At 42.6% G+C, this 27695-nt stretch overlaps 2 protein-coding genes across 3 annotated transcripts in view; both read left to right on the top strand.

The window, feature by feature from the left end:
• Window positions 1–1061: 1061 nt before the first annotated feature.
• Window positions 1062–23687, top strand: DSCC1 (DNA replication and sister chromatid cohesion 1). The gene is made up of 9 exons (XM_025394080.1): window positions 1062–1462; window positions 3845–4013; window positions 6838–6972; window positions 10540–10630; window positions 13858–13996; window positions 14768–14820; window positions 15668–15822; window positions 19186–19334; window positions 22616–23687. Exons 1-9 carry the CDS (start codon window positions 1290–1292, stop codon window positions 22722–22724), a joined length of 1173 nt encoding a protein of 390 aa, XP_025249865.1. The 5' UTR covers window positions 1062–1289; the 3' UTR covers window positions 22725–23687.
• Window positions 23688–24765: 1078 nt separating this feature from the next.
• TAF2 (TATA-box binding protein associated factor 2) overlaps window positions 24766–27695 on the top strand; it is a 105154-nt gene continuing 102224 nt past the window's right edge. For both annotated transcript variants that reach the window (XM_025394723.1, XM_025394724.1), the window contains exons 1-2: window positions 24766–25148; window positions 25891–25945. In XM_025394723.1, the coding sequence (XP_025250508.1) occupies window positions 25066–25148; window positions 25891–25945 (138 nt within the window). In that variant the 5' untranslated portion in view covers window positions 24766–25065. The remainder of the gene's footprint in view (window positions 25149–25890; window positions 25946–27695) is intronic.

Raw genomic sequence — 27695 nt, 5'->3', positions numbered from 1 at the left:
ACCGAATTCCTATGCATTCAGATGTTTTAAAAGAGGCTAGTGAAGAAGTAGGTCACATGAACCAACCTTTCCACCACCAGTGAAAGCACTGCCCAGACTCCTGGGATGACCTACTCTGGTATTTTCATATCATTTTACCCAAGAGTTGAAAAAAATGCCTGCTCACATCCTTTGAATTCAACACCTTACCCACCACTTTCTTTCACTTCAAGCAAGGTCTGATTTGCACTAACTAGTAGGAGGTCACCATCTGTAAAGTGATTTCTCCCAGACTATTTTAGCTCTCAGGGACAGCCAGGGCCCTAAATGAGTCTGTAAGCACCTCTAGGAAAGTTTACACATTATGCTGTTGCAAGCAATCCATGTATGTGCGCATAGTGAAAACCTTTTCTCTTAAAACTCTTAATACTGAAGTTCCCCAAACCTTTGGAAAATGTGCAAGTCACAGATGCTCCTGTGACTTGTGTTTTTCCCTTCGGGTGCGTCCTCAACCTTGGTTAAATCAACCTCTATTGAACGAGACCTGCATCAGTCACTTTTTGGTTAACACTAGGTATTCAACGAATAGACTAGTCTCGCCGTTGTCTCCAGATATGATGGTGCCCTGGCCCAAAGAAGTGAGATACTCCTCGGGGCCTGGCTCCCAAGCATGGGTTATTTGCACAAAACCCCGCAGGAAGCTTTTGGAGCCACAGTCGACTAAGCTGGAGTCAGACTCTGTTACCTCCTGGCTCTGCCATCACGAGCAAGGAGCCTGCTTCCTCACTAGCAAAAGGTAATGACCAAGGGACCACCTTACAGGGTTGTGGCAACGGGCTCATGGGAATTATACGTGCCAAGTGGTTATCACAGTGCCCGCCACTGGCGGAAGATGAGACAAAGTGGACGGCGAGGAAATGGGAGCATCGGCTGGAAACCAGGGCTGGAGATAGGATGGGGGGCGGGCAAGGGCACAGCGGAAAGGGTGGGCGAGGGATCCGTGTCCCAACTCGCCGGGTCGCAGCTCTGCCCTGCGAGCTTCCGCCGAGACCGCCCCCCGGGAAGCCGCGTTTCCTTCCTGCAGTCGCGGTACAGCGTGGGGCACGGAGGGGCTCACGCACCCAGGAGCGCGCAGGCCTTCCCGAGGGCGAGCCCGCAGCGCGCTCCGCCCCGGAAACACGCCCACTGCCGCCTTGGCGGGCTTTCGAAACGTTCAGGTTTCCTAGCGTCCCGCTGCTTGGGAACTTATTTCTTGCCTGCCAAGCCCGCCGCCACCCGGGCGCGGCGGCACTCCTAGACCCGGCGCTGCGATGAAGAGGACCCGCGAGGAGGTGGATGCGACGCTGCAGATCGCCAAGCTGAACGCGGCCGAACTGCTGCCAGCGGTGCACTGCCTGGGCTTCGGCCCGGGGGCCAGCGCCGGCGACTTCTGCCTGCTGGAGCTGGAGCCCACGCTGTGCCAGCAGCTGGAGGATGGACACAGGTGAGCCCTGGACACACCGCGCCCCCAGCCTGGGGCCGGCCACGTTATTTTCTAACCGGGGAAACTCGGGATGAGGAAACGGCCAGAGAGATGCACTGACTTGGCGGGGGGCTCATAGCCTGTTCCCGAGGAGTCCACGCCTCCCGTGGGCAGTCCAGTTAGCTGCACTGCGGTGATGAGTAGCACTGGTCCAGCTGACTTTGGAGGCGTGTGTCAGCGGGAGCAGGTCAGGAAATACTAATACAACCTCAGTGAAGTTTTTGAAGAGTTACCGGTGATTACAGGGACTCTACAGGACACCGGTCATTCTACCTTAAAATACAGTGGTGATATCCAATATTTATAGAATTCTTGCCTTCCACTTATATTTATTTTACTCAGACGATAGATAGGAAGTGTTGGGAATCAGCTTACAGACTTGGTAATTGGGTGAGACCCCCACCCACCCCAAAGCAAACTTGCTCAGTAGGGATCTGAAGCTGTTTCTAATTCCAGGTCAGAAACAAAGTTGCTGCAAGATGATTGATTAAAAGTCGAAGTTGAGGTAGTTTTTTTAAAGCAGTCTTGAGAAGTCTAGAGAATCGTTGTATCCCTCCACCCTGTGCAGTCCCAACTCCTGCAAAATAGGAAGCTCCAGCTTGATTCTCTTCTGCACAATTGGTCCTCCAACACCTATATTTTATTAGGCTATTTTTTTCTCTTTTTTCTTAATGGAATCCTTTAGGCTCTTTCAATTTTCGAACTTTGCCCACCAAAGAGTATTAGAGTAAACTGGCCATTCTTCAGATACTTACTATATACCTCAAAGTACCTTTAACGGAACTGAAAGAACTTCACTCGTCTGTTTCCATCCCAGCTCAGTTGGTGGAGAGTTGCGAAAGGAACTCAGGTGTGAGGGCTTTCTGTCGGTCCAGTTCTAGTTAATCCAGCTGGCAAAAACAAACAAACAAACAAACAAAGGCCCTGGAAACGTGTGTTTTTAATTTTGGGGTGTAGGGAGGGATGGTATAAACAAAATATTTCAAAGTGGGGGTGGTGCAGTTAGACAAATAAATGTTAAAGACTAGGTACTTGGGCCTATCAAGCATTTATTAGCGCTGGGAATCTAAAAAACCTTTTATTCTTTTCACTTAAATGAAGACTTAGTCAAAAATAAATACACAGTCTGCTATTTCTGGTTTCTTATTATTTATTCAAAAGAAACGAGTTGCGCACAGGAGTATTAAATACTTTACAGACAAGGAAAACTGCTAGAACCAACTCCCCTGTCGTTGCCATCATCTTTGTCTTTAGTCCTTCCTTTTCCTCCTCTTCACCTTCATCCTTTCCCTCTTCCTTCTTTTTTCTTTATCATTTTTTTGGGAAGAGGGTGGTGGGAACAGGGTCTTACTCTTGTCAGCCAGGCTGCAGTGGAGTGGCACAATCATGGCTCACTGCATGATGGTACCGTGACTACTCGGGCTCAGGTGATCCTCCCACCAGCTTCCTGAGTAGCTGAGACTTCAGATGTGCACCACTACACCCAGCTAACTTTAAAATTTTTCTTTTGTAGAGATGGGGTCTTGCTCTGTTTCTCAGGCTGGTCTCAAACTCCTGCTCTCAAGCGATCTTCTGGCCTCAGCCCCCCCTAAAGTGCTAGGATTACAGGCATGAGCCACGGTGTCCTTGCTTTTCTTCAGCGGTGACAAAATCCCTTTGTCAAAGTCTTTGGTTTAGTCCAGTTTGTAAACATATCCTTTTCATATTTTTCATTCACCACTGCATCCTTTTTTTCATAAGGTCCCAATTTTTTTGCAACACAACTTATGGTTGGGCCAGGATGTGCTGCTTTGATTGTGAGGGAATACTCAGAACAAAGCAAGGACGACACTTGGGTGGTACCAGAAGCAGCAGCTTGGTCTTTCTCGGGGAGCTTGTTAGAAATACAGGACCCTGGGTCCCATCCCAGACCCACTGAATCCCACTTTGCTTTTAAACAACATTCTTTAAGATGCCTATGCATACATGTGAGAAGTACACTTTAGCATGTTGTAGAAAATTGTGACAGCTTGACTGAGGCTTCGGGATGCTTTGTCTTATGTTCTTTCCAGCAGTTTGCACAAAGATGCCATGTAGTGCCATTTGTCCCCTTGGCCTCTATGGATCTGTCTTGCCCATCTTTAGTTATTTTTCCTTAATGAGGCTCTGGGTGGGCCGTCTGTGTGGCTCTCACTTAGCCCAATGCTTGCTATGTGGAATCCATCTTTGTGCTAGCAGGGGGCAGAGGCAGCATCAAAACTTAATTCTAAGTTCTGTAAGCCTAGAGGGTTTGAGAACTGTTTCTAATGAAAATGTCTACTGGAATGTCAATAAATCATGTATTTTCCCCCCATTTTGCTACAGTCTTGTGATTCGTGGTGATAAAGACGAGCAAGCTGTGCTGTGCAGTAAAGACAAAACATACGACTTGAAGATAGCAGACACTTCCAATATGTTGCTTTTCATTCCTGGTTGTAAAACTCCAGACCAGCTGAAGAAGGAAGATTCACACTGTAACATTATTCACACTGAGGTGCTCTTTTCTGTACTCTGATTTATAAAAGTCTGAGAATGAAAACAGATATGGTAATTTGGTTTAAAAACTTTTTACATGTAAGTTTAAAAACTTTACATGTAAAATCTATAATCAGGGAGAATCTAAGAAGTTCTTCAAAGAAATTTGAATTTCTCAGCATTTTGCTTGTTTGTTGCTTGTTTGTTGGAGTCTTGTGAACTTGTCTGATTTTTCCTATTTTGATTTTCAAGTCCCAGACAATTTTATCTTTTTTCTATAATGTGCAAAGTTTGTTATTCAATGACTCATTCCAAAAATCCTACCTATTTTTAGTAGATTTCGCTGTGGATATGTTTTGAAAGGAGACTCCCTCAAACCATAACTGGTTCATTGGATAATATTTATGAGGAGGAGAAATGAAGAAATTTGAGCCAGGTGTGGTGGCTCACGCCTATAATCCTAGCACTTTGGGAGGCCAAGGTGGGGAGACTACCAGAGCTCAGGAGTTTGAGACCAGTCTGGGCAACACAGTAAAACTCTGTCTCTACTAAAATGCAAAGAATTAGCCGGGCGTGGTGGCATACACCTGTAATCCAAGCTACTTGGAAGGCTGAGGCAGGAGAATTGCTTGAACCCAGGAGGCAGAAGTTGCAGAGAGCTGAGATCACGCCACTGCACTCTAGCCTGGGCAACAGAGCGAGACTCTGTCTCCAAAAAAGAAATGAAGAAATTTGAGTTTTTGAAGGAAGTGTGTTTCTTAGCTTTGAAGTTGGTTTAGTTCATTAATATCCGTAACCAAGTATAACAAATTTTTAATTATTTTGGAGAATATTGACGGCAGTAACCAAACAAATCTCCATTCTGTCTGTTATATATGTAACAATCCAAGCATAGCCCTTAGTTCTTTGAGAACGACTTTAGGCCAACTATATCCTTAAATAGAGAGTTGGAGAGGAATGAAGGGAAAATGCTGGGAAGCTTCAGTGATTCATGTGATGTTACTAGAACAGAGGAACATCCAGTAAATATACTAGGTTGGTTTTTATAGGGTTTTAAGTCTTTCAATGTAATTAACTAAAAATATTGGCAGTTCATCCTATTGTAAAAAAGTAATTTTTTCATCACTTATGTGTTCTGTAGGTGTTTTTGTGAGGGCATAATAATGTCTATAAGAATCTTTGAGCTCTTGCTTGTTATGGAAGTTCTATGTACTGAGATTGGCTAAAACTTCAGGATCCACTAACCAAAGCCATAATCGTGATTGAACCTCAGATGCTTAAAGGGGTTACATAAGAAATAGGCTGGGGTTGATAAATGGTGGTAGATACCCAGGAGTAACAGGGAGTGGTTGGGTCTGCAGCAGATGGCAAAGCACAATCCCCAAGTAGGTGGACGGCCACTACTCAGCTGCCTTGTGGGAAAGTAGGCCCAGCATTGCTAGACTTATTTTTTCTAAGTAATTCTTGAAATTTAGATTTTTGGGGTGAAATCTAATTTTTTTTAATGTTGGCATCTAATTGAAACACTATGCCAAACCTCCCCCAGCACACAAAAGCATACCACAATATCTGTGTATTGGATGTAGCCAGAAGGCTGCCATTTTTTTGTTTTGCTTTGTTTTTCCTGAGATGATCATAAAACAGCAAACCACTTTTAACTATGGATAAAATCAGTCTGTCAGATTTGGTCCTTAAGCTCTTCTTTGGGAGGCCTTAGATTCAGCAACATCTCCTTCAGGCTCTAGGCCTCATCTTATCAATCAAGCCTTATCCTAGTTTGAAGGTAGAAGCATCCCCTGTCCTTCCATTTCAGAGTTGGAGGGCATCCCAAAGGTAATCCAGTTTAGCCTTTTTTTTTTTTCTTTTATGAAACACTTTTTTTTTTTGAGATGGAGTCTTGCTCTGTTGCCCAGGCTGGAGTGCAGTGGCCGGATCTTGGCTCACTGCAAGCTCTGCCTCCCTGGTTTACGCCATTCTCCTGCCTCAGCCTCCCGAGTAGCTGGGACTACAGGCGCCCGCCACCTCGTCCGGCTAGATTTTTTTGTATTTTTTTAGTAGAGACGGGGTTTCACCATGTTAGCCAGGATGGTCTCGATCTCCTGACCTCGTGATCCGCCTGTCTCGGCCTCCCAAAGTGCTGGGATTACAGGCTTGAGCCACCGCGCCCGGCCTGAAACACTTATTGAGCAACTACTCAGTGCTAGGAACTAGGCAAGTCCTGTAGGTGCAGGCAAGGATAACAGATACTCATCCATTCTCTGGCCTCTTATCAAATGGATTTTGAGTGGTAGGCTCTCACTATTTCACAAATCAAACAGAGGAATTAGCTGCAGTTCTAAACAGTACAAAGATCTTGCATTAAACAGAAATCTCTCCTTTAGCTTTTGCCTCATTTTGACATGAGCAACACACTCCCTCTTCCCTTTAATGTCCCTGTTTGAAGACTATGATAATACCTTTTCTCTATTTTCTGCTTTTTTTTTTTTTTTGCCTAAGTATACTCATTTTTAGTTGTTTCCACCTGGTTTGGAGAATTGTCACCATCCTGGTCATTTTTTCTGGGCATACTCTAGTTTTCAGAGTGTATTTGAGATGTAACACTCAATTATTGATTCTTACAATGTTGACAGTATCTTATTAAGGGGATCTGAAAAGATGGTCTTGAGGATGCCCATCCATCTAGTCGAGATGGCTGGAAAAATACCTTCCTGATACAAAGCAGAATGCCTAGGAGCTTCCTTTTCTCAGTACTTGTTGAGGGGGCAGATTAATAAGTTGGAATTTTATATGAAATTTTCCTTTAGAATGGCCCCTAAAAGGTTATGATATATTATAATTTCCAGATCTTCGGTTTTTCTAATAATTATTGGGAATTAAGAAGATGTAGACCTAAGTTAAAGAAGCTAAAGAAACTTTTGATGGAAAATCCGTATGAAGGACCTGACAGTCAAAAAGAGAAGGATTCAAATAGCTCAAAAGTAAGACTCTTACTTTCACTTTTTTTATTTGAAATTTAACAACTATAATCAGAGGCACTCAATGGTCACATTCTTTTTAAAATTTATGTTATATAGCTGTTAAATGCTTGTGTTAAAAAAAGTTACAAAATTTCAAGCATACCCCAAAACAGACAGAGTAGTATAATGACCCCCATATATTCATCATTCACTTGAACAATTAATGTCCTGTCAGTCTTGTTTCTTCTATCCCCTTTCTATCCTTCCATCTTTTTAATTTTTCTGGAGTATTTTAAGGCAGATCCTATATATCATAATGCCATTTATATAGCTAAAAGCTTCTCATATTCTTAACTTTGAAATAATAGTTTTTTAGAGGTAAAATTTTTTTTTATTTAATTAAAAATATGACTAGATGCTCTTGAGAGGGGCATAATGGAAGATATTCTTACTCCAGTGTCAAAATTAACTAATTCCTGAAAGTATGGAAAAATATAAACAAAGTAAAAAACAGTTTTAAAGTGTTTTTTTTGAGACGGAGTCTTGCTTTGTCGCCCAGGCTGGAGTGCAGTGGTGCGATCTCGGCTCACTGCAAGCTCCGCCTCCCAGGTTTAGGCCATTCTCCTGCCTCAGCCTCCCGTGTAGCTGGGACTACAGGCGCCCGCCACCACGCCCGGCTAATTTTTTTGTATTTTCAGTAGAGACGGGGTTTCACCGTGTTCGCCAGGATGGTCTCCATCTCCTGACCTCGTGATCTGCCCGCCTCGGCCTCCCAAAGTGCTGGGATTATAGGCGTGAGCCACTGCGCCCGGCCAGTTTTAAAGTTTTTAATGTAAAAATGACAGAACTCTGCTGGTATATGAAGACCATGTTTATACTAGAAGTTCCCTTTTTTTCCAATGGGCTCTTTCTAAAACTTTTTTTGGTAACAGCTTTATTGAGATATAATTCACATACCAAACAATTCACCAATTTTAAAGTGTGCAATTGGATACTTTTTAGTACATTCACAGAGTTGTGAAACCATTACCACCATCACGTTTAGAACATTTTTATAACCCCAGAAAGAAACCCTGTAGCCTTTAGCTGTCACCTTCCAGTACCACTTTCTTCTTTCCCCTTTCCCCTTAGCTCTAGGCTACCACTAATAAACTTTCTGTCTATACATATGCCTATTCTGGACATTTCATATAAATGGAATCATATAATATGTGGCCTTTTCTGATTGGCTTCTTTCACTTAGCATAATCATTTCAAGGTTCATTTATGTTGTAGCATGTATCAGTGTTGTGTTTTGTTTTGTTTTATTTGCAGATGGAGTTTTGCTCTTCTTGTCCAGGCTGGAGTGCAATGGCACAATCTTGGCTCACTGCAACCTCCACCTCCTGGGTTCAAGTGATTTTCCTGCCTCAGCCTCCCGAATAGCTGGGATTACAGGTGCATGCCACCATGCCCAGCTAATTTTTTACTTTTAGTAGAGATGGGGTTTCACCATGTTGGCCAGGCTAGTCTTGGACTCCTGACCTCAGGTGACCTGCCCGCTTCAGCCTCCCAAAGTGGTGGGATAACAGGCATGAGCTACCACGCCCGGCTGCAGTGTTTTATTCCTTTTTTTGCTGAATAATATCTCATTTTATGGACATACCCATATTTTGTTCATTCACTTGTCAGCTAATAGACATTTGTGTAACTTCTACTTCTCGGTGATTATGAATAATGCTTCTGTGAACATTCATGTACAAGATTTTATGTGGACCTATGTTTTCATTTTTCTTGGGTATGTACCTAGGAGTGGAATTGGTGGGCCATGTGGTGACTCTGTATAAGCTTTCAAGCTGCCATACTGTCTTCCAGAGTGGCTGCACTAGTTTCCATTGATGTTGAACACCTCACGGGCTTATTGACGATTTGTATATCTTTGGAGAAATGCCTATTCAATTTCTTTGCCTGATTTTTAGTTATTTGTCTTTTTATTACTGAGTTGTAAGCAAATTCTTTAGATAGTCTAGATACAAGTCCTTTATCAGATATATTATTCGCAAATATTTTCTCCCATTTTGTGGGCTGTCTTTTGACTTTCTTGCTTTTTTTTATTGCAGTAAAATATACATAACATAAGATTTAACATTTTTAGGGTTGGGGGCAGTGGTTCACACCTGTAATCCCAGCAATTTAGGAGGCCAGGGTGGGAGTATTGCTTGAGCCCAGGAGTTTGGGACCATTCTAGGCAACACAGCAAGAACCTGTCTCTACAAAAAATTTAAAAATTAGCTGGGCATAGTTGCATACCTCTAGTCCCAGGATGAGGTGAGAGAATCACCTGAGCCTAGGAGGTTGGGGCTGCAAGTGAGCCATGATCACACCACTGCAGTCCAGCCTGTTGACAGCATGAAACCTTGTATTTAAAAAAAAAAAAAGAGGCCGGGCGGGGTGGTTCACGCCTGTAGTCCCAGCACTTTGGGGGACCAAGGCAGGCAGATCACCTGAGGCCGGCAGTTCGAGACCAGCCTGACCAACATGTAGAAACCCCGTCTCTACTAAAAATACAAAATTTGCCGGGCGTGGTGGCGCATGCCTATAATCCCAGCTACTCTGGAGACTGAGGCAGGAGAATCACTTGAACCTGGGAGGCGGAGGTTGCGGTGAGCTGAGATTGTGCCATTGCGCTCCAGCCTGGGCAACAAGAGCAAAACTCCATCTCAAAAAAAAAAAAAAAGAAAGAAAAAATAAAATTTACCATTTTAAAGTATACAGTTCAGTAGCGTCAAGTATTCATAGTGGTATGCAGTCTTTAGCACCATCCATCTCTATAACTTTTTCATTTTCTCAAACTGAAACTCTGTGCTTGTTAAACAATAACTCCTGTTTCTGCGTCCCCTCAGCCCTGGCAACCACCATTCTACTTCCTGTCTCTATGAATTTCACTGCTTTTAATACCTCAGATAAGGGGAATCATACAGTATTTGTCCTTTTGTGGTGATAATGTTTTGAAGTACAAAAGTTTATTATTTCGGTGATGTTCAGTTGATCTACTTTTTCTTTTGTTGCTTGGTTTTTGGTGTCATTTAACAAGCCATCACCAAATCCAGTGTCATTAAGATTTGGCCGGGCGCGGTGGCTCTCGCCTGTAATCCCAGCACTTTGGGAGGCCGAGGCGGGCGGATCCCGAGGTCAGGAGATCGAGACCATCCTGGCTAACACGGTGAAACTCCGTCTCTACTAAAAATGCAAAAAATTAGCCGGGCGAGGCGGCGGGCGCCTGTAGTCCCAGCTACTCGGGAGGCTGAGGCAGGAGAATGGCGTGAACCCGGGAGGCGGAGCTTGCAGTGAGCCGAGATCGCGCCACTGCACTCCAGCCTGGGCGACTAAGCGAGACTCTGTCTCAAAAAAAAAAAAAAAGATTTACCTCTTTGTTTTCTAAGATATCCATTGATTTTGTGTAGAAATCATTATACATTAAGAAAAGAAACTGAGCTACTGCATAAATATTGCCTTAATCTGTTCATGTATTTATTCCCCAATATTCAGCAAGAAATCTAAAAACAAAATATTCTTCAAAGGTCTTAAAATATTTTTTTCTTTTTGCAGTATACGACTGAAGATTTGCTTGATCAAATTCAGGCAAGTGAGGAAGAAATAATGACCCAATTACAAGTTCTAAATGCCTGTGAGATTGGAGGTAGTGTTACTTACTACTATTATAACAATGATGACATTGGCCATCATAAGGGAGAGAAGTTTTTGGACATCTTCACCCTACTGCATATAGTTTATTTAATATTCTTTTGGGTTTAAGGATGGTGTCATTTGGGCCGGGCGCAGTGGCTTACGCCTGTAATCCCAGCACTTTGGGAAGCTGAGGCGGGTGGATCACTTGAGGCCAGGAGTTTGAGACCAGCCTGGCCAACGTGGTGAAACCCTGTCTCCATGAAAATACAAAATTAGCTGGGTGTGGTGGTGCATGCCTGTAATTCCAGCTACTTGGGAGGCTGAGGCATGAGAGTTGCTTGAACCTGGGAGGCAAAGGTTGCAGAGAGCTGAGATGGTACCACTGTACTTTAGCTTGGGCATCAGAGTGAAACTCTGTCTAAAAAAAGAAAAGATGGTAATATTTGTCTTTCTCGTTGTGGGATAGAGACTACATGTGATCATCTTTACATGAGGTCAATCTGCTACCAGTGACTTTAATCACACTTTGACTCCTTCCAATTTTTTTGAATTAAATGGTAAAGGAAGAACCATGTTTGATTAAGAAAGGTCCAGGCTGGGCGCGGTGGCTCAAACCTGTAATCCCAGCACTTTGGGAGGCCGAGGTTGGCCGATCACAAGGTCAGGAGTTCGAGACCAGCCTAGCCAACATGGTGAAACCCCATCTCTACTAAAAATACAAAAATTAACCAGGCGTGTTGGTGGGCGCCTGTAATCCCAGCTACTCGGGAGGCTGAGGCAGGAGAATCCCTTGAAACTGGAAGGCGGAGGTTGTAATGAGTGGAGATCGCATCACTGCCCTCCAGCCTGGGCGAAAGAGTGAAACTCTGTCAAATAAATAAATAAATAAAGTCCTTAGACATCAAATAGTCTAATCTTTTATTTTTTATAAATGGTAAGGAAACTAAGGCCTAGGAAGGGCAACGAACTTGTCCAGGGTACATGTGGAGTTAGTGACAGCATATGGCATATAACCCAGGTCCTTGAACTAGCAAAATTAATTTTTTTTTTTTTTTGGATGGAGTCTCACTCTGTCACCCAGGCTGGAGTAGAGTGGCGTGATCTTGGCTCACTGCAGCCTCCGCCTCGTGGGTTCAAGTGATTCTCATGCCTCAACCTCCTGAGTAGCTGGGGTTACAGGCACGTGCCACAACATCCAGCTAATTTTTGTGTTTTTGGTAGAGATGGGGTTTTGCCATGTTGGCCAGGCTGGTCTTAAACCCCTCACTTCAGGTAATCCTCCTGCCTTGGCCTTCCAACGTGCTGGAATTATAGGTGTGAGCCATGGTGCCTGGCCCTAAAGCTTTTCTTTTTTTTTTTTTTTTTTAAAAAAAAGGCAGATGAAACTATGCATTTTAATGCAGCCCTTTGCATTATTAACAGCATGGGGATGGATACAATTTCTGTAGGGGGATGCATAGATTACTTCTCGCTTTCTTCCTCAGTTTTACATCACACAATCCATTTTTTAAATGTTGCCTTTATGTTTTCAGAGTAAGACTAGAAACATTCTCCCTTAGAAATGGTGGATGTATACTTTTCTTTCTCTGGGGTGGTGGTCCTGCCATCAGTTATAAAATGGCATTTCATGGCCAGGCATAGTGGCTCATGCCTGTAGTCCCAGCCCTTTTGAGGCCGAGGCAAGTGGACCACCTGAGGTCAGGAATTCGAGACCAGCCTGGCCAACATGGCGAAACCCTGTGGTCTAGTAAAAATACAAAAAACTTGGCTGGGCATGTTGGCGCATGCCTATAGTCCCAGCTACTCAGGAGGCTAAGGCAAGAGAATCACTTGAACCCGGGAGGTGGAGGTTGCAGTGAGCTGAGATCATGCCACTACACTCCAGCCTGGGCAACAGAGTGAGACTCCATCACAAATAAATAATAAATAAATAAAATGGCATGTCATAATCTCTCACAGGAATAGGAAGGGGATCTTTATGATGCCCAGCCCTTAACTTGGCCCTCATCCACCTTGTACCTCAGAGTCCATCATCTCTTTGGTGAGCTGGACTTCTTTATGAGTATAGAAATGCCTCTGCAAGATAGCTGTGATGAGAGTTATAACCATGGTAGTGCAGCACAGCAGAGATGATCATGAATAGTGAACCTATGACCTTTCCCTCATTTGTATGATACTCTAATGAAATGACTGTACCAACTGCAGATTTCCTAATTTCTGTTTAGAATAACAAGATTATTGTGAGATAGTTGCATGTCAAAGCACTGGAGAGAAGGGCGCCATGCTATGTGCCTTTAATATCCCAGCTACTCTGTAAGCTGAGGCAGGAGGATCATTTGAGCACAGGAGTTTAAGACCAGCTTGGGCAAGAGTAAGACCCCATCTCTAAGGGAAAAAAAAAAAAAAAAGAAGAAGAAAGAAAGCACTTGAGAAAAGCTAGTCATATGTAAAGTACTCTTGAAAAACAACTTGATCTCCCTGAAGACACAATTTAAAATGATTGGGAGAAAAGCTTAAAAAGAAGCACTGTTTACAGAAAGTGAATAGTTTTTTTTTGTTTTTTTTTTTGAGACAGTCTCACCATTGCCCAGGCTGGAGTGCAGTGGTGTAATCGTGGCTCACTGCAACCTTGGCCTCCCAGGTTCAAGCAATTCTCATACCTCAGCCTCCTGAGCAGCTGGGATTACAGGTGTGTGCCACCGTGCCCAGCTAAGTTTTTGTATTTTTAGTAGAGATGGGGTTTCACTGTGTTGGCCAGGCTGGTCTCAAACTCCTGGCCTCAGGATCCCAAAGTGCTGGGATTACAGGAGTGAGCCAGCACACCCAGCCTATTGTCTCATTTTTGCAGTGGGCAAGAGTATGCTGCGACTTTATCAATCTATTAGCTAGTTTACATAAAATGTTCTTTGGGCCAGGCACAGTGGCTCATGCCTGTAATCCCAGCATTTTGGGAGGCCGAGGTGGGCTGCTCATGTGAGGTCGAAAGTTCAAGACCAGCCTGGCCAACATGGTAGACCCCTGTTTGTACTAAAAATACAAAAATTAGCCAGGCATGATAGTGCATGCCTGTAGTCCCAGCTACTTCGGAGGTTGAGATGGGAGAATTGCTTGAACTCAGGAGGCGGAGGTTGTAATGAGCTGAGATCACGCTACTGTACTCAGCTTGGGTGAAAGAGTTGAGACCCTGCCTTAAAAAAAAAAAAGTTCTTTGGTAAATATAACTTATGCAATTTGTAGGTTATTGGAGGATTCTTGAATTTGATTATGAGATGAAACTTCTGAATCATGTAACTCAGCTTGTGGATTCTGAATCATGGTCTTTTAGCAAAGTTCCTTTGAATACATGCCTTCAGGAACTTGGACCATTGGAGCCAGAGTAAGTATTTTAATTTCTTGTCTATCCAGATTTCCTTAAGGGGAAAGGAGTTCTTTTACAGATTGGAATTAAACCCAGGGCATAAACTACAATAGTTATATTTTGATATCTTTGAGAAATGTTTAAAATTACAACCAAAGAAGATCTGGGAATTTTGGTCACTGGGGTGAATACATATGCATTATCTTGTTTGTTTTTGGCCATAAAAATATAAAGAAATAGGCCGGGCGCAGTGGCTCATGCCTGTAATTCCAGCACTTTGGAAGGACAAGGTGGGTGGATCACAAGGTCGGGAGATCGAGACTGTCCTGGCCAACATTGTGACACCCAGTCTCTACTAAAAAATACAAAAATCAGCTGGGCGTGCTGGTGCTTGCCTGTAGTCCCAGCTGCTTGGGAGGCCGAGGCAGGAGAATTGCTTGAACTCTAGAAGTGGAGGTTGCAGTGAGCCGAGATCGTACTACTGCACTCTCAAAAAAAATAAATAAAAATAAATAATAATAAAGTAAGGAAATAATATGTTTGAGCTATTTTATAATAATAAACGTATGCTTACATAATTGATGTTAAAATGTTTAGCATGGGGCCTGGCACATAGTAGCTACTCAGTATATTTTAGTTCCTACTTTAAATAAAATATTATTTGGCAACCAAAATCACTTAGTATTTGAAATATCAAATTTCTTTCTTAATTTTGAACTGGCAGTGGAGTTAAAATATAGTGCATAAAAATGCTTATAACTTTTCAAATGGGTGTTTTAAATTTTTCAGGGAAATGATAGAACACTGTCTTAAATGTTATGGGAAGAAATATGTAGATGAAGGTAAGATTTGGAAAATATTCTCATTTAACTCTTATATGTTAAAACTGGCATACCTTTCTAAAGCCTGTTGGTGTTAAAAATAAGAACTCTGGCTGGGTGCAGTGGCTCACACCTATAATCCCAGCACTTTGGGAGGCTGAGGTGGGTGGATCACTTGAGCCCAGGATTTCTACACCAGCTTGGAGAACATGATAAAACGCTGTCTCCACAAAAAAATACAAAAATTAGCTGGGTGTGGCAGCACAGGCCTGTAGTCCCAGCTACTCAGGAATCTGAGGTGGGAGGATCACCTGAGCCTGGGAAGGTCGAGGCTACAGTGAGCCTTGATTGTGCCACTGCTCTCTGGCCTGGGTGACAGAGTGAGACCTTCTCAAAAAAAAAAAAAAAAAAAAAAAGGCCGGCACAGTGGCTCACGCCTGTAATCCCAGCACTTTGGAAGGCCAAGGTGGGCAGATCACCTGAGGTGTGAGGAGTTCGAGACAAGCCTGGCCAACATGGTGAAAACCCATCTCTACTAAAAATAAAAAAAATTAGCCAGATGTGGTTGCGCACACCTGTAATCCCAGCTTCTTGGGAGGCTGGGACAGGATAATCACTTGAACCCAGGGGGTGGAGGTTGCAGTGAGCCGAGATCACACCCAGGCTGGAGTGCATTGGCGTGATAGATAGAGTGAGACTCTATCTCAAAAAAAAAAAACAAAAAAACAAAAAAAAACGAACTACGGGGTTGTGGAAGTGAGTGTAGGTGTATAATTCCTTTCAAGAAACTGCAGTAAAAAAAGGAAATGTTAGTATAGTATTCAATTATAAGATGATAATTTGAAACTATCTGATACCTTTTCCTTAGGCGAAGTTTATTTTGAGTTGGATGCTGATAAAATATGCAGAGCAACAGCACACATGCTACTTCAGAATGCAGTGAAATTCAATCTTGCTGAGTTTCAAGAAGTGTGGCAGCAGAGTGTTCCTGAAGGAATGATAACTAGTCTTGATCAGCTTAAGGTAATGGCAATAGACATTTCCACCTTACTTCAACAGTTGATTAATAACTAGGTGAATGATACTTGAGTTGGAGCTGAATTTGGAACCAATTTCTTTTCCTAGACACCCATTAGGAGTGCATGTACATCCAATCCATCACATAGTCCTTAAAACCCAATAAAGTATTGGAGTATACTTAACATATTGTAAACTACACCTTTAAAATATTTTAAATAATTTTAGTAAGTTGCTTTCACTACAATACAGTTTTAGAACATATCTTATCACCTCTATAAGATCGCTTGGGTCCATTTCCTCTTAATCCCTCTTCCTACTCAGTGTATCTCATTTTGTTCCATTTCTCACTATTTCTAGCACCCTTCTCCTAGTCCAGACTACCTTGATTTTCTGCCTCTAAACAGCAATAGCATCCCTAGGCAGGCCCCTTGCACTTTTACTTTTGCTCCCTTCCAATCCGTTCTCTGTGGTGCTACTAGAATGATCTTTTAAAAATGCCACTCAGACCAAGTGTGGTGGCTCACGCCTGTAATCCCAGCACTTTGAGAGGCCAAGGCAGGCAGACCACCTGAGGTCAGGAGTTCAAGACCAGCCTGGCCAACACGGCCAAAGCCCGTCTCTACTTAGCATACAAAAATTAGCCACGTGTGGTGGCGGGCACCTGTAATCCCAGTTACTCGAGAGGCTGAGGCAGGAGAATCCCTTGAACCTGGGAGGTGGGGGCTGCAGTGAGCCGAGTTCATGCCAGTGTGCTCTAGCCTGGGTGACAGCGAGACTCTGTCTCTCAAAAAAAAAAAAAAAAAAAGTAATAAATAAATGCCAGTCAGATCAGATGAATGTCCTGCTTAAATCACTTTATTTATTTATTTAGTTAGTTAGTTTTGAGACTGAGTCTCATTCTGTCACCCAGGCTGGAGTACAGTGGCTCAATCTCAGCTCACTGCAACCCCCGCCTCCTGGGTTCCAGGGATTCTCCTGCCTCAGGCTCCCAAGTAGCTGGGATTACAGGCACCCACCACCACACCCAGCTAATTTTTGTATGTTTGGTAGAGACAGGGTTTTGCCATGTTGGTCAGGCTGGTCTCGAACTCCTGACCTCAGGTGATTCGCCCACCTTGGCCTCCCAAAGTGCTGGGATTATAGGTGTGAGCCACTGTACCTGGCCTTAAATCAGTTTAATGGTTGCCTATTGCACTCAGGATTAAAAAAACTCAGAATTCATGTCTTGGCCTATAAAGGCCCTTCAGGATCACCTTCATAGCTTCATCTCTGGCTACTTTCCCTTCTGCTCACTGCATACCAACCCTCTTTCAGGTTTTCAAGATCATCAAGCTCTCACCTACCTTAGGACCTTCAAACAAAGCTTTTTGTTCTAGAATGATACTTTTTTCATCTGGTCACCTCCTGCTTATCTGAGTCACTTCATCAAGGAGGCCTTCCTTCATTCTCCGCTTGAAGCAAAGGCCTCTGGTTTTACTCTTCGATAGCATGCTATGCTTTCCTTCATGGCACTCTCCCCTTAGCTTGGAAAAATGTTTATGTGGTTCACCACTCTACTTTGATGGCATTTTGTTTGCTGTTGCTTGCTAGTATGTAGCATACTGCCTGGCATGTGGTGTATACTCGGTAAATATTCCCTTAGTTAAATGTAAAGATTTGCTTGGTATTTATGGAGTTCTATGTCGAGGCACCATGCTAGGTGCTCAGGAGAAAATGTCACACAAGGTGTCATCATGGTGCTTAGCCTGGGGACACGCAATGGGGGATGGACACATATTACATGCATAAATCTGTTCTTACAATGCAGAGTGATCCACGCCATGGGAAAGGCATGCACACGATGTTATGAGAGCAAAGAAAAGGGGCTTAGCTATCAGACTGGTCGATCACGGGTGACTTTCTGAAGGAACAGACGTTTTAGCTGCTGAGTGGAAAGATGAACTGTTGCTCTCTAGATGGCAGGAAGGCCAGAGGTGGAAATCTGGGACAGCATGGTCAAAGTTGAGGGGCAAATAAAAACTGAGGCACTGTTGTAGGGATGCATGGGCTGGAGTAAAGGATGCTTGTGAGGTAAGGACACTGTGGACTGCGCTAAGGAATTTCAATTCTATCTAGAAAGCTCTTTGAGGCCACTGAGTGACATTAGTTAGAGGGGTTACCTCATCAGGAACTCATCAGTTTGGCCTTTTGAAAAGAATACTATGACAGTAAAGAAGATGGACAGATAGAAGGTTGGTTAGATTTGAAAAAGGATTACTGTGCAGGCTGTCAACACATATGTTCCCAACTAAGAGAGTACTGGTCAAAGAGATAGGTAATGGGGGAATGGATACAGGAATCCTGAAGTCTTAACATCTATTATATAGACTTCAGTGACCACATAGGTGTGGGGTTTGACTAATGGAATCAAAGCTGATGCCTAGGTTTCCTGTTTTCCTAGGATAGTGGAACTAGAGCAGGTTTGGATGATAAACGAGTTCATGTATAGATTTGGATACAGAGGTCTGGGACTCAAAAGAGACATCTGAGCTGAAGATATAAATATTATAGTCATTAGCAAGTAAGTGGTGGCTTAGGCTACAGGTTTAGATGAGGTTACTCAATAGAGTGACAGTGAAGCAAGTAGAGTGGTTGGGATGGAAGCCTCAGGGAGCTACAACATCAAGTTATGAGGAAAATAAGACTGTGATGTCAGGGATGGAGAGAGATTTACAGAAGAAGGAGTAATCAACAGTAACGAAGAAAATAGAGGGCTAGGGACTGGGCAAAGTGGCTCACACCTGTAATCCCAGCACTTTGGGAGGCTGAGGAGGGTGGATCACTTGAGGCCAGGAGTTCAAGACCAGCCTGACCTACATGGTGAAACCCCTTCTCTACTAAAAATATAAAAATTAGTTGGACGTGGTGGCCTGTACCTGTAGTCACAGCTACTCAGGAGGTGGAGTCAGGAGACTCTCTTGAACCCAGGAGGCAGAGGTTACAGTGAGCCAAGACTGCGCCACTGCACTCCAGCCTAGGTGACAGAGCAAGACTCTGTCTCAAAAAGAAAATAGAAGGCTAACACGATGAATCCAAGAAAAGGGCCCACTGGATTTGGCAATGACAGGTTACTGGTGACCTTTAGAACCACAGCTGTCTTGATAAACTGCTGGTGGTAGAAGCCAGATTGCAGAGGAGGAAAGAAGTCACTGCTTAAAGGAGCTCTTTGTAAGAAAAAGGCTATTGTAAATCTCCGGATAGTTTAAATTCCGTGTAGCTGACATTTTGAATATCTTGAGCTAAGCTAAACCTAAAGGTAAAAGAATGAGTCATGTTTAAACATTACAACATTACTTTAACTGCTCTGTTTCTTCTCATTTCTTGTAGGGTTTAGCGCTGGTGGATAGACACTCGAGACCGGAAATCATATTTTTGCTGAAAGTAGATGATTTACCTGAGGATAATCAGGAACGTTTTAATAGCCTTTTCTCTCTAAGGGAGAAGTGGACAGAAGAAGATATTGCCCCATATATTCAGTAAGTAATTTATTAAAGATGGATTTTGAGGGTTGTTCTTTTTACGGTGAGTGGCAGAGCATTTTAGATTTATGATTGGAACACAATTTTCTTGAGTATTCCCTGAGGATACTGCTTCCCTAGAAACTCTTAGGTGGTGGCTGTCTTCTCTGTCCTCCACAATTACTGCTTCTGGAGATGGAATATGTGTTACCTCTGTTCCTCACTATTGCTTCTAAAACCACTTCTTTGCTCTCATTCCTGGAAAACTGTCCCCTTTGAGGGACAAAACACATATCCCACTATGACTCTAAGGCCAACACCCCTCTCTGATTGCCACCTCATGCCTCACTTTATTTAACATTTTGGGAGAGGCCAGATTGCAGTAGAACACGTTAGCCCCAAAGTTACTTCTTACAAAATCTTGAGTCCCCTAATGCTTGAAATCAACTAACACTACAACTTTGTCACTGTGTCACACCTCTCAGGTGTTCTTTCTTCTCTTTACCCAGCTCGAATCCCGTGGCCAATCTTCTTAGCTCTTACTGTCTACACTTTACTCCTGTGGCCCGCTCTCCCTCTTGCCATATCTGTCTGGCAAAAAGCTAAAAAGATTAAACCCAACTTTCTGCTTACTCTGTGCCTACACATGGCCAGCTAAAACTTTCTGGAGAATACTACACAATGAAGCTGCCAGTCTTGCTTAAGAACCTAGTGGTACTTAGAACGGCCCCTCGCCAGGTATGATTTCCTCATGGAACTTCTCTACCCTTGGAGCTTCTTCTACATCTTCTTTTCCTTTTTCATACCAGCAGTACCCTCTGTTTCCTTTTATGATCTTATTTGTTTCAGAACATAGAAGCAGTGCGGCCAGAACAACCTTCTTTCTCACTGCCAAATCGGCCAACCTCCTCATGTGTACACCTACTTCCTTTGCAGTCCTGTGTAGTGTATGAATTTTCCATGCTCCTAAGGCCAGTCCTTCTGCAGTAGGTCCATCTCCTCTGCCTTCTTAAAGACTTGGATCCTCGAGTTACCCCTTTCACCCCTTGTGTTATTATGTCTCCCTCTTCTGGATCAACCCCACCAGCATACAACATTCTGTAATATTGCCCATCTTGAAAGACAACAATAGCAACCTATTGGACCCCATGTCCTTTGCTCTCCTTCATAAGAAAATGTCTTTTACAAGTTTCCTATACTCACTCTATGCTTTTCACCTCCCATTCTTTCCTTTACTCAATGACATCTTCTTAATCCAATGACATCCGTGTTTCTACACTCAATGCTTAATCATTTGTCCTTGATTACCTGACTTAGCACTCTTTGACAGTGTCTGCTTCCTCCTACTTGAAACACAAGTTTCTCCCCTCTTCCTTGGATGAGAGGGGAGAAAACCATCTCTTTTGTTGATGTCTCCCTTTTCTTCTCAATCTTTAAATGTTGGAGTGCTCCAGGTCTATTTTTCGGCCATCTTCTCTTCTGTTTATACTTTTCCTTTGGTGCCCTCATCTAGGCCTGGAAACAAATTTAATGACTTCCTAATTTCATCTTCATACTTGCCCTTTTCCCTGAAGTCCAGATTCCTATATCTAGTTGCCTAATTCACCTTTCCAGTTGGATATCCAATAGGAATTTCAAGCTTAACATGTTCATAACAGAATCGTTGCTTCTCCCTCGGCCTTACCCCGCTTCATCAACACAGTTAACAGCACCACTACTAATCCAGTTACTTAAACCAAAGTCTAGGAATCATCCCTGTCCTTTCCTTCCCCTACCTTCTGGTTCAAACTATGAGCAAACCCTGATGGATCATCTTGTACCTGCCTCTGAATTGCTCTCCCTGTTCTATTTTTGCCCCCTTCCCCTTTTTCCTTCTTATACTGTTTAAATATTCAAGTGACAATATAATGAAACCTCCATATATCTACTGCTCAGCTTCCATAATCATCAACTCATTGGCTCCTTTATTTATTTATTTATTTATTTGAGATGGCGTCTCACTCTGTTGCCCAGGTTGGAGTGCAGTGGTGTGATCTTGGCTCACTGCAAACTCTGCCTCCTGAGTTCAAGCGATTCTCCTGCCTTAGCCTCCCGAGTAGCTGGGACTACTGGCGTGCACTACTGTACCCGGCTAATTTTTGTGTTTTTAGTAGAGACAGGGTTTCACTATGTTGGCCCGGCTGGTCTCAAACTCCTGACCTCAAGTAATCTGCCCACTTTGGCCTCCTAAAGTGCTGGGATTACAGGCGTGAGCTACCGTGCCCGGCCACCTCCATTATTTAAAACTTACATCACGTTGTACTTTTCCATTAATTAAAACACTCTTAGTGTTTTAATTATGTAATCTTCCCATTACATGTAGAATTAAGTCACAATTCTTTTTCCCTGTGCTTCAAGGTTCTACATGATCTAGCTATTGCCCCTTCTGCAGCTCATGTCCTCCTATTCCTCCCTCTCCTCGTTATGTTCCAGTCATAATCTTCTTCTCTTCGAGGTACAGAAGAGGAAACCAAAGTTCAGGAAGCATTGGTAACCTAGACAAGTTCACACAGGTACCCTGTATCCAGGTTCTCTGACTCTAGGCCCTGCTGTATAGGCCTCACTACTGCTTGTATTTCTAATTTAGAGGCTGTGTGATATAATAGAAATAGCATAGACTTTGAAGTTATACAAACCTGGTGGCAGAATTTGACTCTGTCATTTATTACTTGTCTGAGCCATAGTTCCTTATATCTAACATACGGTGAAATAATACATTACTCCTAGTTTTTGTTTTTTGCTTTTTTTTTGGTTTTTTGAGACGGAGTCTCACACCGTCGCCCAGGCTGGAGTGTAGTGGCGCGATCTCCGCTCACTGCAACCTCCGCCTCCTGGATTGAAGCAATTCTCCTGCCCCAGCCTCCCAAGTAGCTGGAATTACAGGCACCCACCACCACGCCCTGCTATTTTTTTTCTCTTTTTAGTAGAGACAGGGTTTCACTATGTTGGCCAGGCTGTTCTTGAACTCCTGACCTTGTGATCTGCCCACATCGGCCTCCCAAAGTGCTAGGATTACAGGCATGAGCCACCCACCTGGCCTACTCCTACTTTTATTGTGTGGGTTAAATGAGATAATACATGTAATGTACTTAATTTAATTAAAACTTAGAACCACTTCCCACCCTATCTCTCCCACAAACATCTACACTTATGTTTGTTGAGAAGACAGATTTGGGGGAGAGAGATAAAATATGTACATAATACTGTATCATAATATGTTGCCTAAAATATTCATTTTTTTTTTTTTATTGTTCCTACAGAGATTTGTGTGGAGAGAAGCAGACCATAGGTGCATTACTCACTAAATATTCTCGTTCTTCGATGCAAAATGGTGTTAAAGTATATAATTCGAGAAGACCCATTTCTTAACAACAGTTTTTCCTTCGGGACTCAAGTTGCTTTATAAAGTTGCTGGATACAAGAAAAATAACTTGTACTTTTATATCTGACTTTTAAAAACCTAGTTTTCTAAGGCCTTTTCCTCCTCATGTTAAGCATTTTGAAACTACTGTTGTTATTTCTTAAATGTTATAGGATGTAGCTTTCAAATTATATTTGTACTATGTACACAGTGTAAACAAGGACAAAAGAAAGTATTGTTTCCTATGTTATGTCTGAGGTCTCTGTGATTTATTTAAAGTTTGGCTTTTTATTTTTAAAGTGTCATTTCTTTATTTAGGATTTGATGTTCTAATCATTAATACATTTTAAGTTTTCCAGAGAACTAAATAGTAATAGTTTCATAGAAGAGAATTCTTTATTCACTTAAATATCATTTCTCAAGTGAGTGAGTTCCCCTCTACTTTTACCCTTCTACCCAAACTGGAAGCCACTAGGTGCTATCAATTATTTATATTCGTTGTTTACATCCATGAAATTGGCTGAATAATTACTCCTCTGCCTGGCGTAGACATGCACTTTGGGGAAAAAATGGGTTTATCATCCTATAATGAAGAATACTGGCACAGGCAGTGCTCACTCGAAAACTTCAAGTAATTTCTAGTTGGTTTTGGAATGCTTGTTAAAGTTCCTTTATAGCTTTATTTTCCTGATTTGTTTTGGTTTAGATCAAAGTGCAAATTAATTTTAACTTAGCTAATGAACTGGTCACCAGGACAGTTGGAGGGGGTACAGGCCAAGGTTAAATGGTCCAAGTTTCAAAAATGTTAATGGATAATCCATAATTAATTAAACAAGGTTTAACTGTTACTGAAGTTTACAAGTTTTTATTGTCATGAACATGAAATACAAACACAATGGCTTTGAAATGTCTTTTAATAAATGTTTCTGCATTTATATGGATTATATATATATACATACACAGTCTATATATCGATGTGTAGTCTATTTATTTATTTATTTTGAGATGGAGTCTCGCTTTGTCGCCCAGGCTGGAGTGCAGTGGCATGATCTCAGCTCACTGCAAACAGCTTCCCGAGTTCAGGTGATTCTGATGCCTCACCCTCCCGAGTGGCTGGGAATACAGGCGCACGCCACGACGCAGGGCTAATTTGTGTATTTTTAGTAGAGACAGGTTTTCACCATGTTGGCCAGGCTGGTCTTGAACTCCTGACCCCAAGTGATACGCCTGCCTCGGCTTCCCAAAGTGCTGGGATTACAGGCGTAAGCCACCACGCCTGGCCTCTGGTCTATATTTTATTCTTTTTCTTTTTTTTCCTGAGACAGTCTCGGCTCTGTCGCCCAGGCTGGAGTGCAGTGGAACGATCTCAGCTCACTGCAACTTACGTCTCCCGGGTTCAAGCAATTCTCATGCCTCAACCTCCCAAGTAGCTGGGATTACAGGCGTGCACCACGCCCAGCTAATTTTGTATAATTTTTAGTAAAGACGGGGTTTCACCATGTTGGTCAGGCTGGTCTCGAACTCCTGACCTCAAATGATCGGCCCGCCTCGGCCCCCCAAAGTGTTGGGATTACAGGAGTGAGCCACTGCGCCTGGCCTTGTAATCTATATTTTAAAATAAATACTAAGGCAGCAGTGCCTAGTGAGAGCTCTGGAGTGCTGGAGTTTTGACATTTAGACTATCTGCAGTCTAATCACATATTTTAGAGCTTAAATCACCGGACCCAGTGTGTCTGTTGACACAGCAAGCCAGAGGCACGCACCTTCTGATTTAGGGAGACTTCCCACTACCCCACCCCGCCCGGTTACTAGCACCCTGCCCCAGCCTATTTATACCTGGCTCTTCGCAAACTTTGTCCTCCATTCTTCTTAATATGCTTGTACTAGAAAACTACCTTTCCTCCTTTTGTTGCTGCTGTTCTCGCTTCATCCACCAAATAGTTTCTTCGCTTTCCTAAATTTTAACAATTTTTTACGATAAGGCACAGGCGAAAATCGCAAGCCCTGCCCATTGACAAGACTTCCTAGTTCTACCCCCGCCGCTGTTCCACTTCCGCTGACGTCGGAGGTCAGAGGTTTCAGACAAGATGTCGGCCGATGGTCGCTTTGAGCATTTGCGGAGAGGAGCATCTCTGTGGCAGAAGCTTGTTGACGGCGGCTTCTAGGAGCTAGTCGAAGGATCGAGGTTGAGACGGGCAGCACCCTTCAGTTCGCTCCCCTGGGGACTGGCCGGCTGCGAGACGTGACTTTTGGGGACCGCAGGGGAGCGGGGAGTGTGAGGTGCCAAAGACCAGTAATGCCCTGTATCCCACCGGGAAGCCGGGAAGCCAAGCTCCGCGGGACCACTTCATGCCGCTGACTGGTGTAGAGCCCGCCAGAATGAACAGGAAGAAAGGAGACAAGGGCTTTGAAAGCCCAAGGCCATATAAATTATAAGTATTTTTTCATTTCCCTTCCTTCCTTTTGGTTTTGTTGCCATTAATTACATTTTGTGATTGCTTGAAATTGACTTGGTGGGCCTGGGAAACTGGAATTTACTAGTTGGATGGAAATGGTGTTTGTAAGGTAAAAATGTTTTGAATGACAGTGTTATTCAGCAAATTTAATTCCCGTTGCAGGTTACTTAAGTTTTTTTCTAAGTACTAGATTGTATTTCTGTAAAATCTGTTTTCGTGACTGTTGCTAGATTTGTAAAAATCATCCCAATTGGTAGAGGTTTGTTTTTTTTTTTTAATTTTTTATTTTTTTTAGATGGAGTCTCTCTCTGTCGCCCAGGCTGGAGTGCAGCGACACGATCTCTGCTCACTGCAGCCACCACCTCCCGGGCTCAAGCTTTTTTATTAGCTCAGCCTCCTGAGTAGCCGGGATTACAGGCATGTGCCACGATGCCCGGCTGACTTTTGTATTTTCAGTAGAGGCTGGGTTTCACTCTATTGGCCAGGCTGGGCTCGAACTCCTGACCTCGTGATCTGCTTGCCTCGGCCTCCCAAAGTGCTGGGATTACAGGCGTGTGAGCCACCGCACCAGGCCCCGATTTGTAGAGTTTTAAAATGAAATATTGACATGCAAGTTTGAATTACTTAGAACATAGTCCTAATTTATACTTGGATATAATTATACTTTAATAATAAAAATTATTTCTTCCTTATTTTCTTTTTATATTTATTAATATACAACCCATCAGGTCGTCTGCATCAACAACATAAATTTCCAGAGAAAATCTGTTGTGGTAAGTTTATTCTCAACAATTATAAACAGTAACAAGTCCACTATAAAGAGTAACAATCCACCCCTCACAGTACTTAGAAAGTTTATAGTCTTCCAGATAATTGTTTCGAGAATAGGTAAGAATTAAAATTAGGGTCTGTATGATTACAAGTTCCATGGTCCTTCTACTAATACCTATCGCCTCCCAAATTCTCCCTTTTCCTTTTTTTTCAATTTCCTAATTAAAATTTTATTACTCTTTATCTGGTATATAATGTGAAAGCCTGTATAGCCAAGCATTTTATAATTGTGCATGAAACAAGTATAAGACCATAGGGACATTTCTTCTATGAAAAAGATTAAGATTAATACACTCACTGACTTGGCTTCTAAGAGGCTACTTTTGCTTCTTGACTAGGTGATGTTGCTTTGTAATGAAGTTTTAGACAGAGAATTTGAGATCTAGAAACCCTCTACCTCCCCCCACCCCCCAACACAATTTAGATGTATGAATTGCTGATATAATCAATTTTAGGAAAAAGCTTGAACACTCAAGTTTTTTGTTTGTTTGTTTGTTTGAGACAGAGTCTCGCTCTGTCACCCAGGCTGGAGTGCAGTGCTGTGATCTTGGCTTACTGCAACCTCCACCTCCTGGGTTCAAGTAGTTCTCCTACCTCAGCCTCCCAAGTAGCTTGAATTACAGGTGTGCACGACCACGCCCGACTTATTTTTTTATTTTTAGTGGAGTCAGAGTTTCTCCATGTTGGCCAGGCTGGTCTCGAACTCCTGACCTCAAGTGATTCACCTGCCTCTGCCTCCCAAAATGCTGGGATTACAGGCATGAACCACTGCACCTGGCTGAAAACTCAAGTATTTATTTAATTTACTTTCTTAGGGCTACCTTTATTATATAGACTAAAATGTTAATGAGAGCTGGTTTTCCTTGAGTGATGGTATCAACTTCTCTGTCAGATTTGTTACCCATGTATGTACATGTTTACTTAGGATAAGCTGAATAGATAGAAAAATGTCACTTTTCATAAGAGTCATAGAATCTTAGATTTGTAATGTTCCTAAAAGGTTTATTAAATCTAGTCTCCTCATTTATGGAATTTCTCATGCAGTCTTCCCTAAGTTATGTACCTTGTATCTTATAGTAGGATACTTGAGTTGTATTATGTTGTATGAATTGGGTAGGAAACACAAGGGAATTAGGGAGTCTAGTTCAGAGGTTACTGCAGTAATCTAGGGGAGAAATGGTGAAGTCCTAAATGAAGATAGCCTTTGTGAAAATGGAATTGAAATAGAGTTGACATGATTGAATTAGTGAACATATATTTAGCCATTAATATATGTAAAGTATCTTCTAAGGTTTATGTGTATTAACTCAATCTTCATAATTACCTTATGAGGTAGATAATATTTTAATCCTCATATTAGGATTAAGGCATAATTGAGGCAGCTAAAAGAATGGAGGTTAAGTAACTTTCTTAAGGGCATAAAGTTGGCAAATGATAAGAGTTCGATGCACTTTCTTTACATCTGTCATTCCCCCTTCCACCTGTGTTGTCCCACAGGAATCAATAGACAGAAGTTGCACATGACTTTTTCAGGACTGCTATAAAGGGGTTGTGGATGACTTAAGTTTCCCACTGGAAACTTTGGTTGGATGTTGTGTGGGTTAGGATCTTGGCAGGAAGTAAATGGCATATATATATATATATATATATATATATATATATATATATGCTAATTGAGGGAAATGAATGGAC

This window comes from Theropithecus gelada, chromosome 8 (genome assembly GCF_003255815.1).
Source record: "Theropithecus gelada isolate Dixy chromosome 8, Tgel_1.0, whole genome shotgun sequence".
Taxonomy (NCBI): Eukaryota; Metazoa; Chordata; class Mammalia; order Primates; family Cercopithecidae; genus Theropithecus; species Theropithecus gelada.
This window is presented reverse-complemented; position numbering and strand designations above follow the sequence as displayed.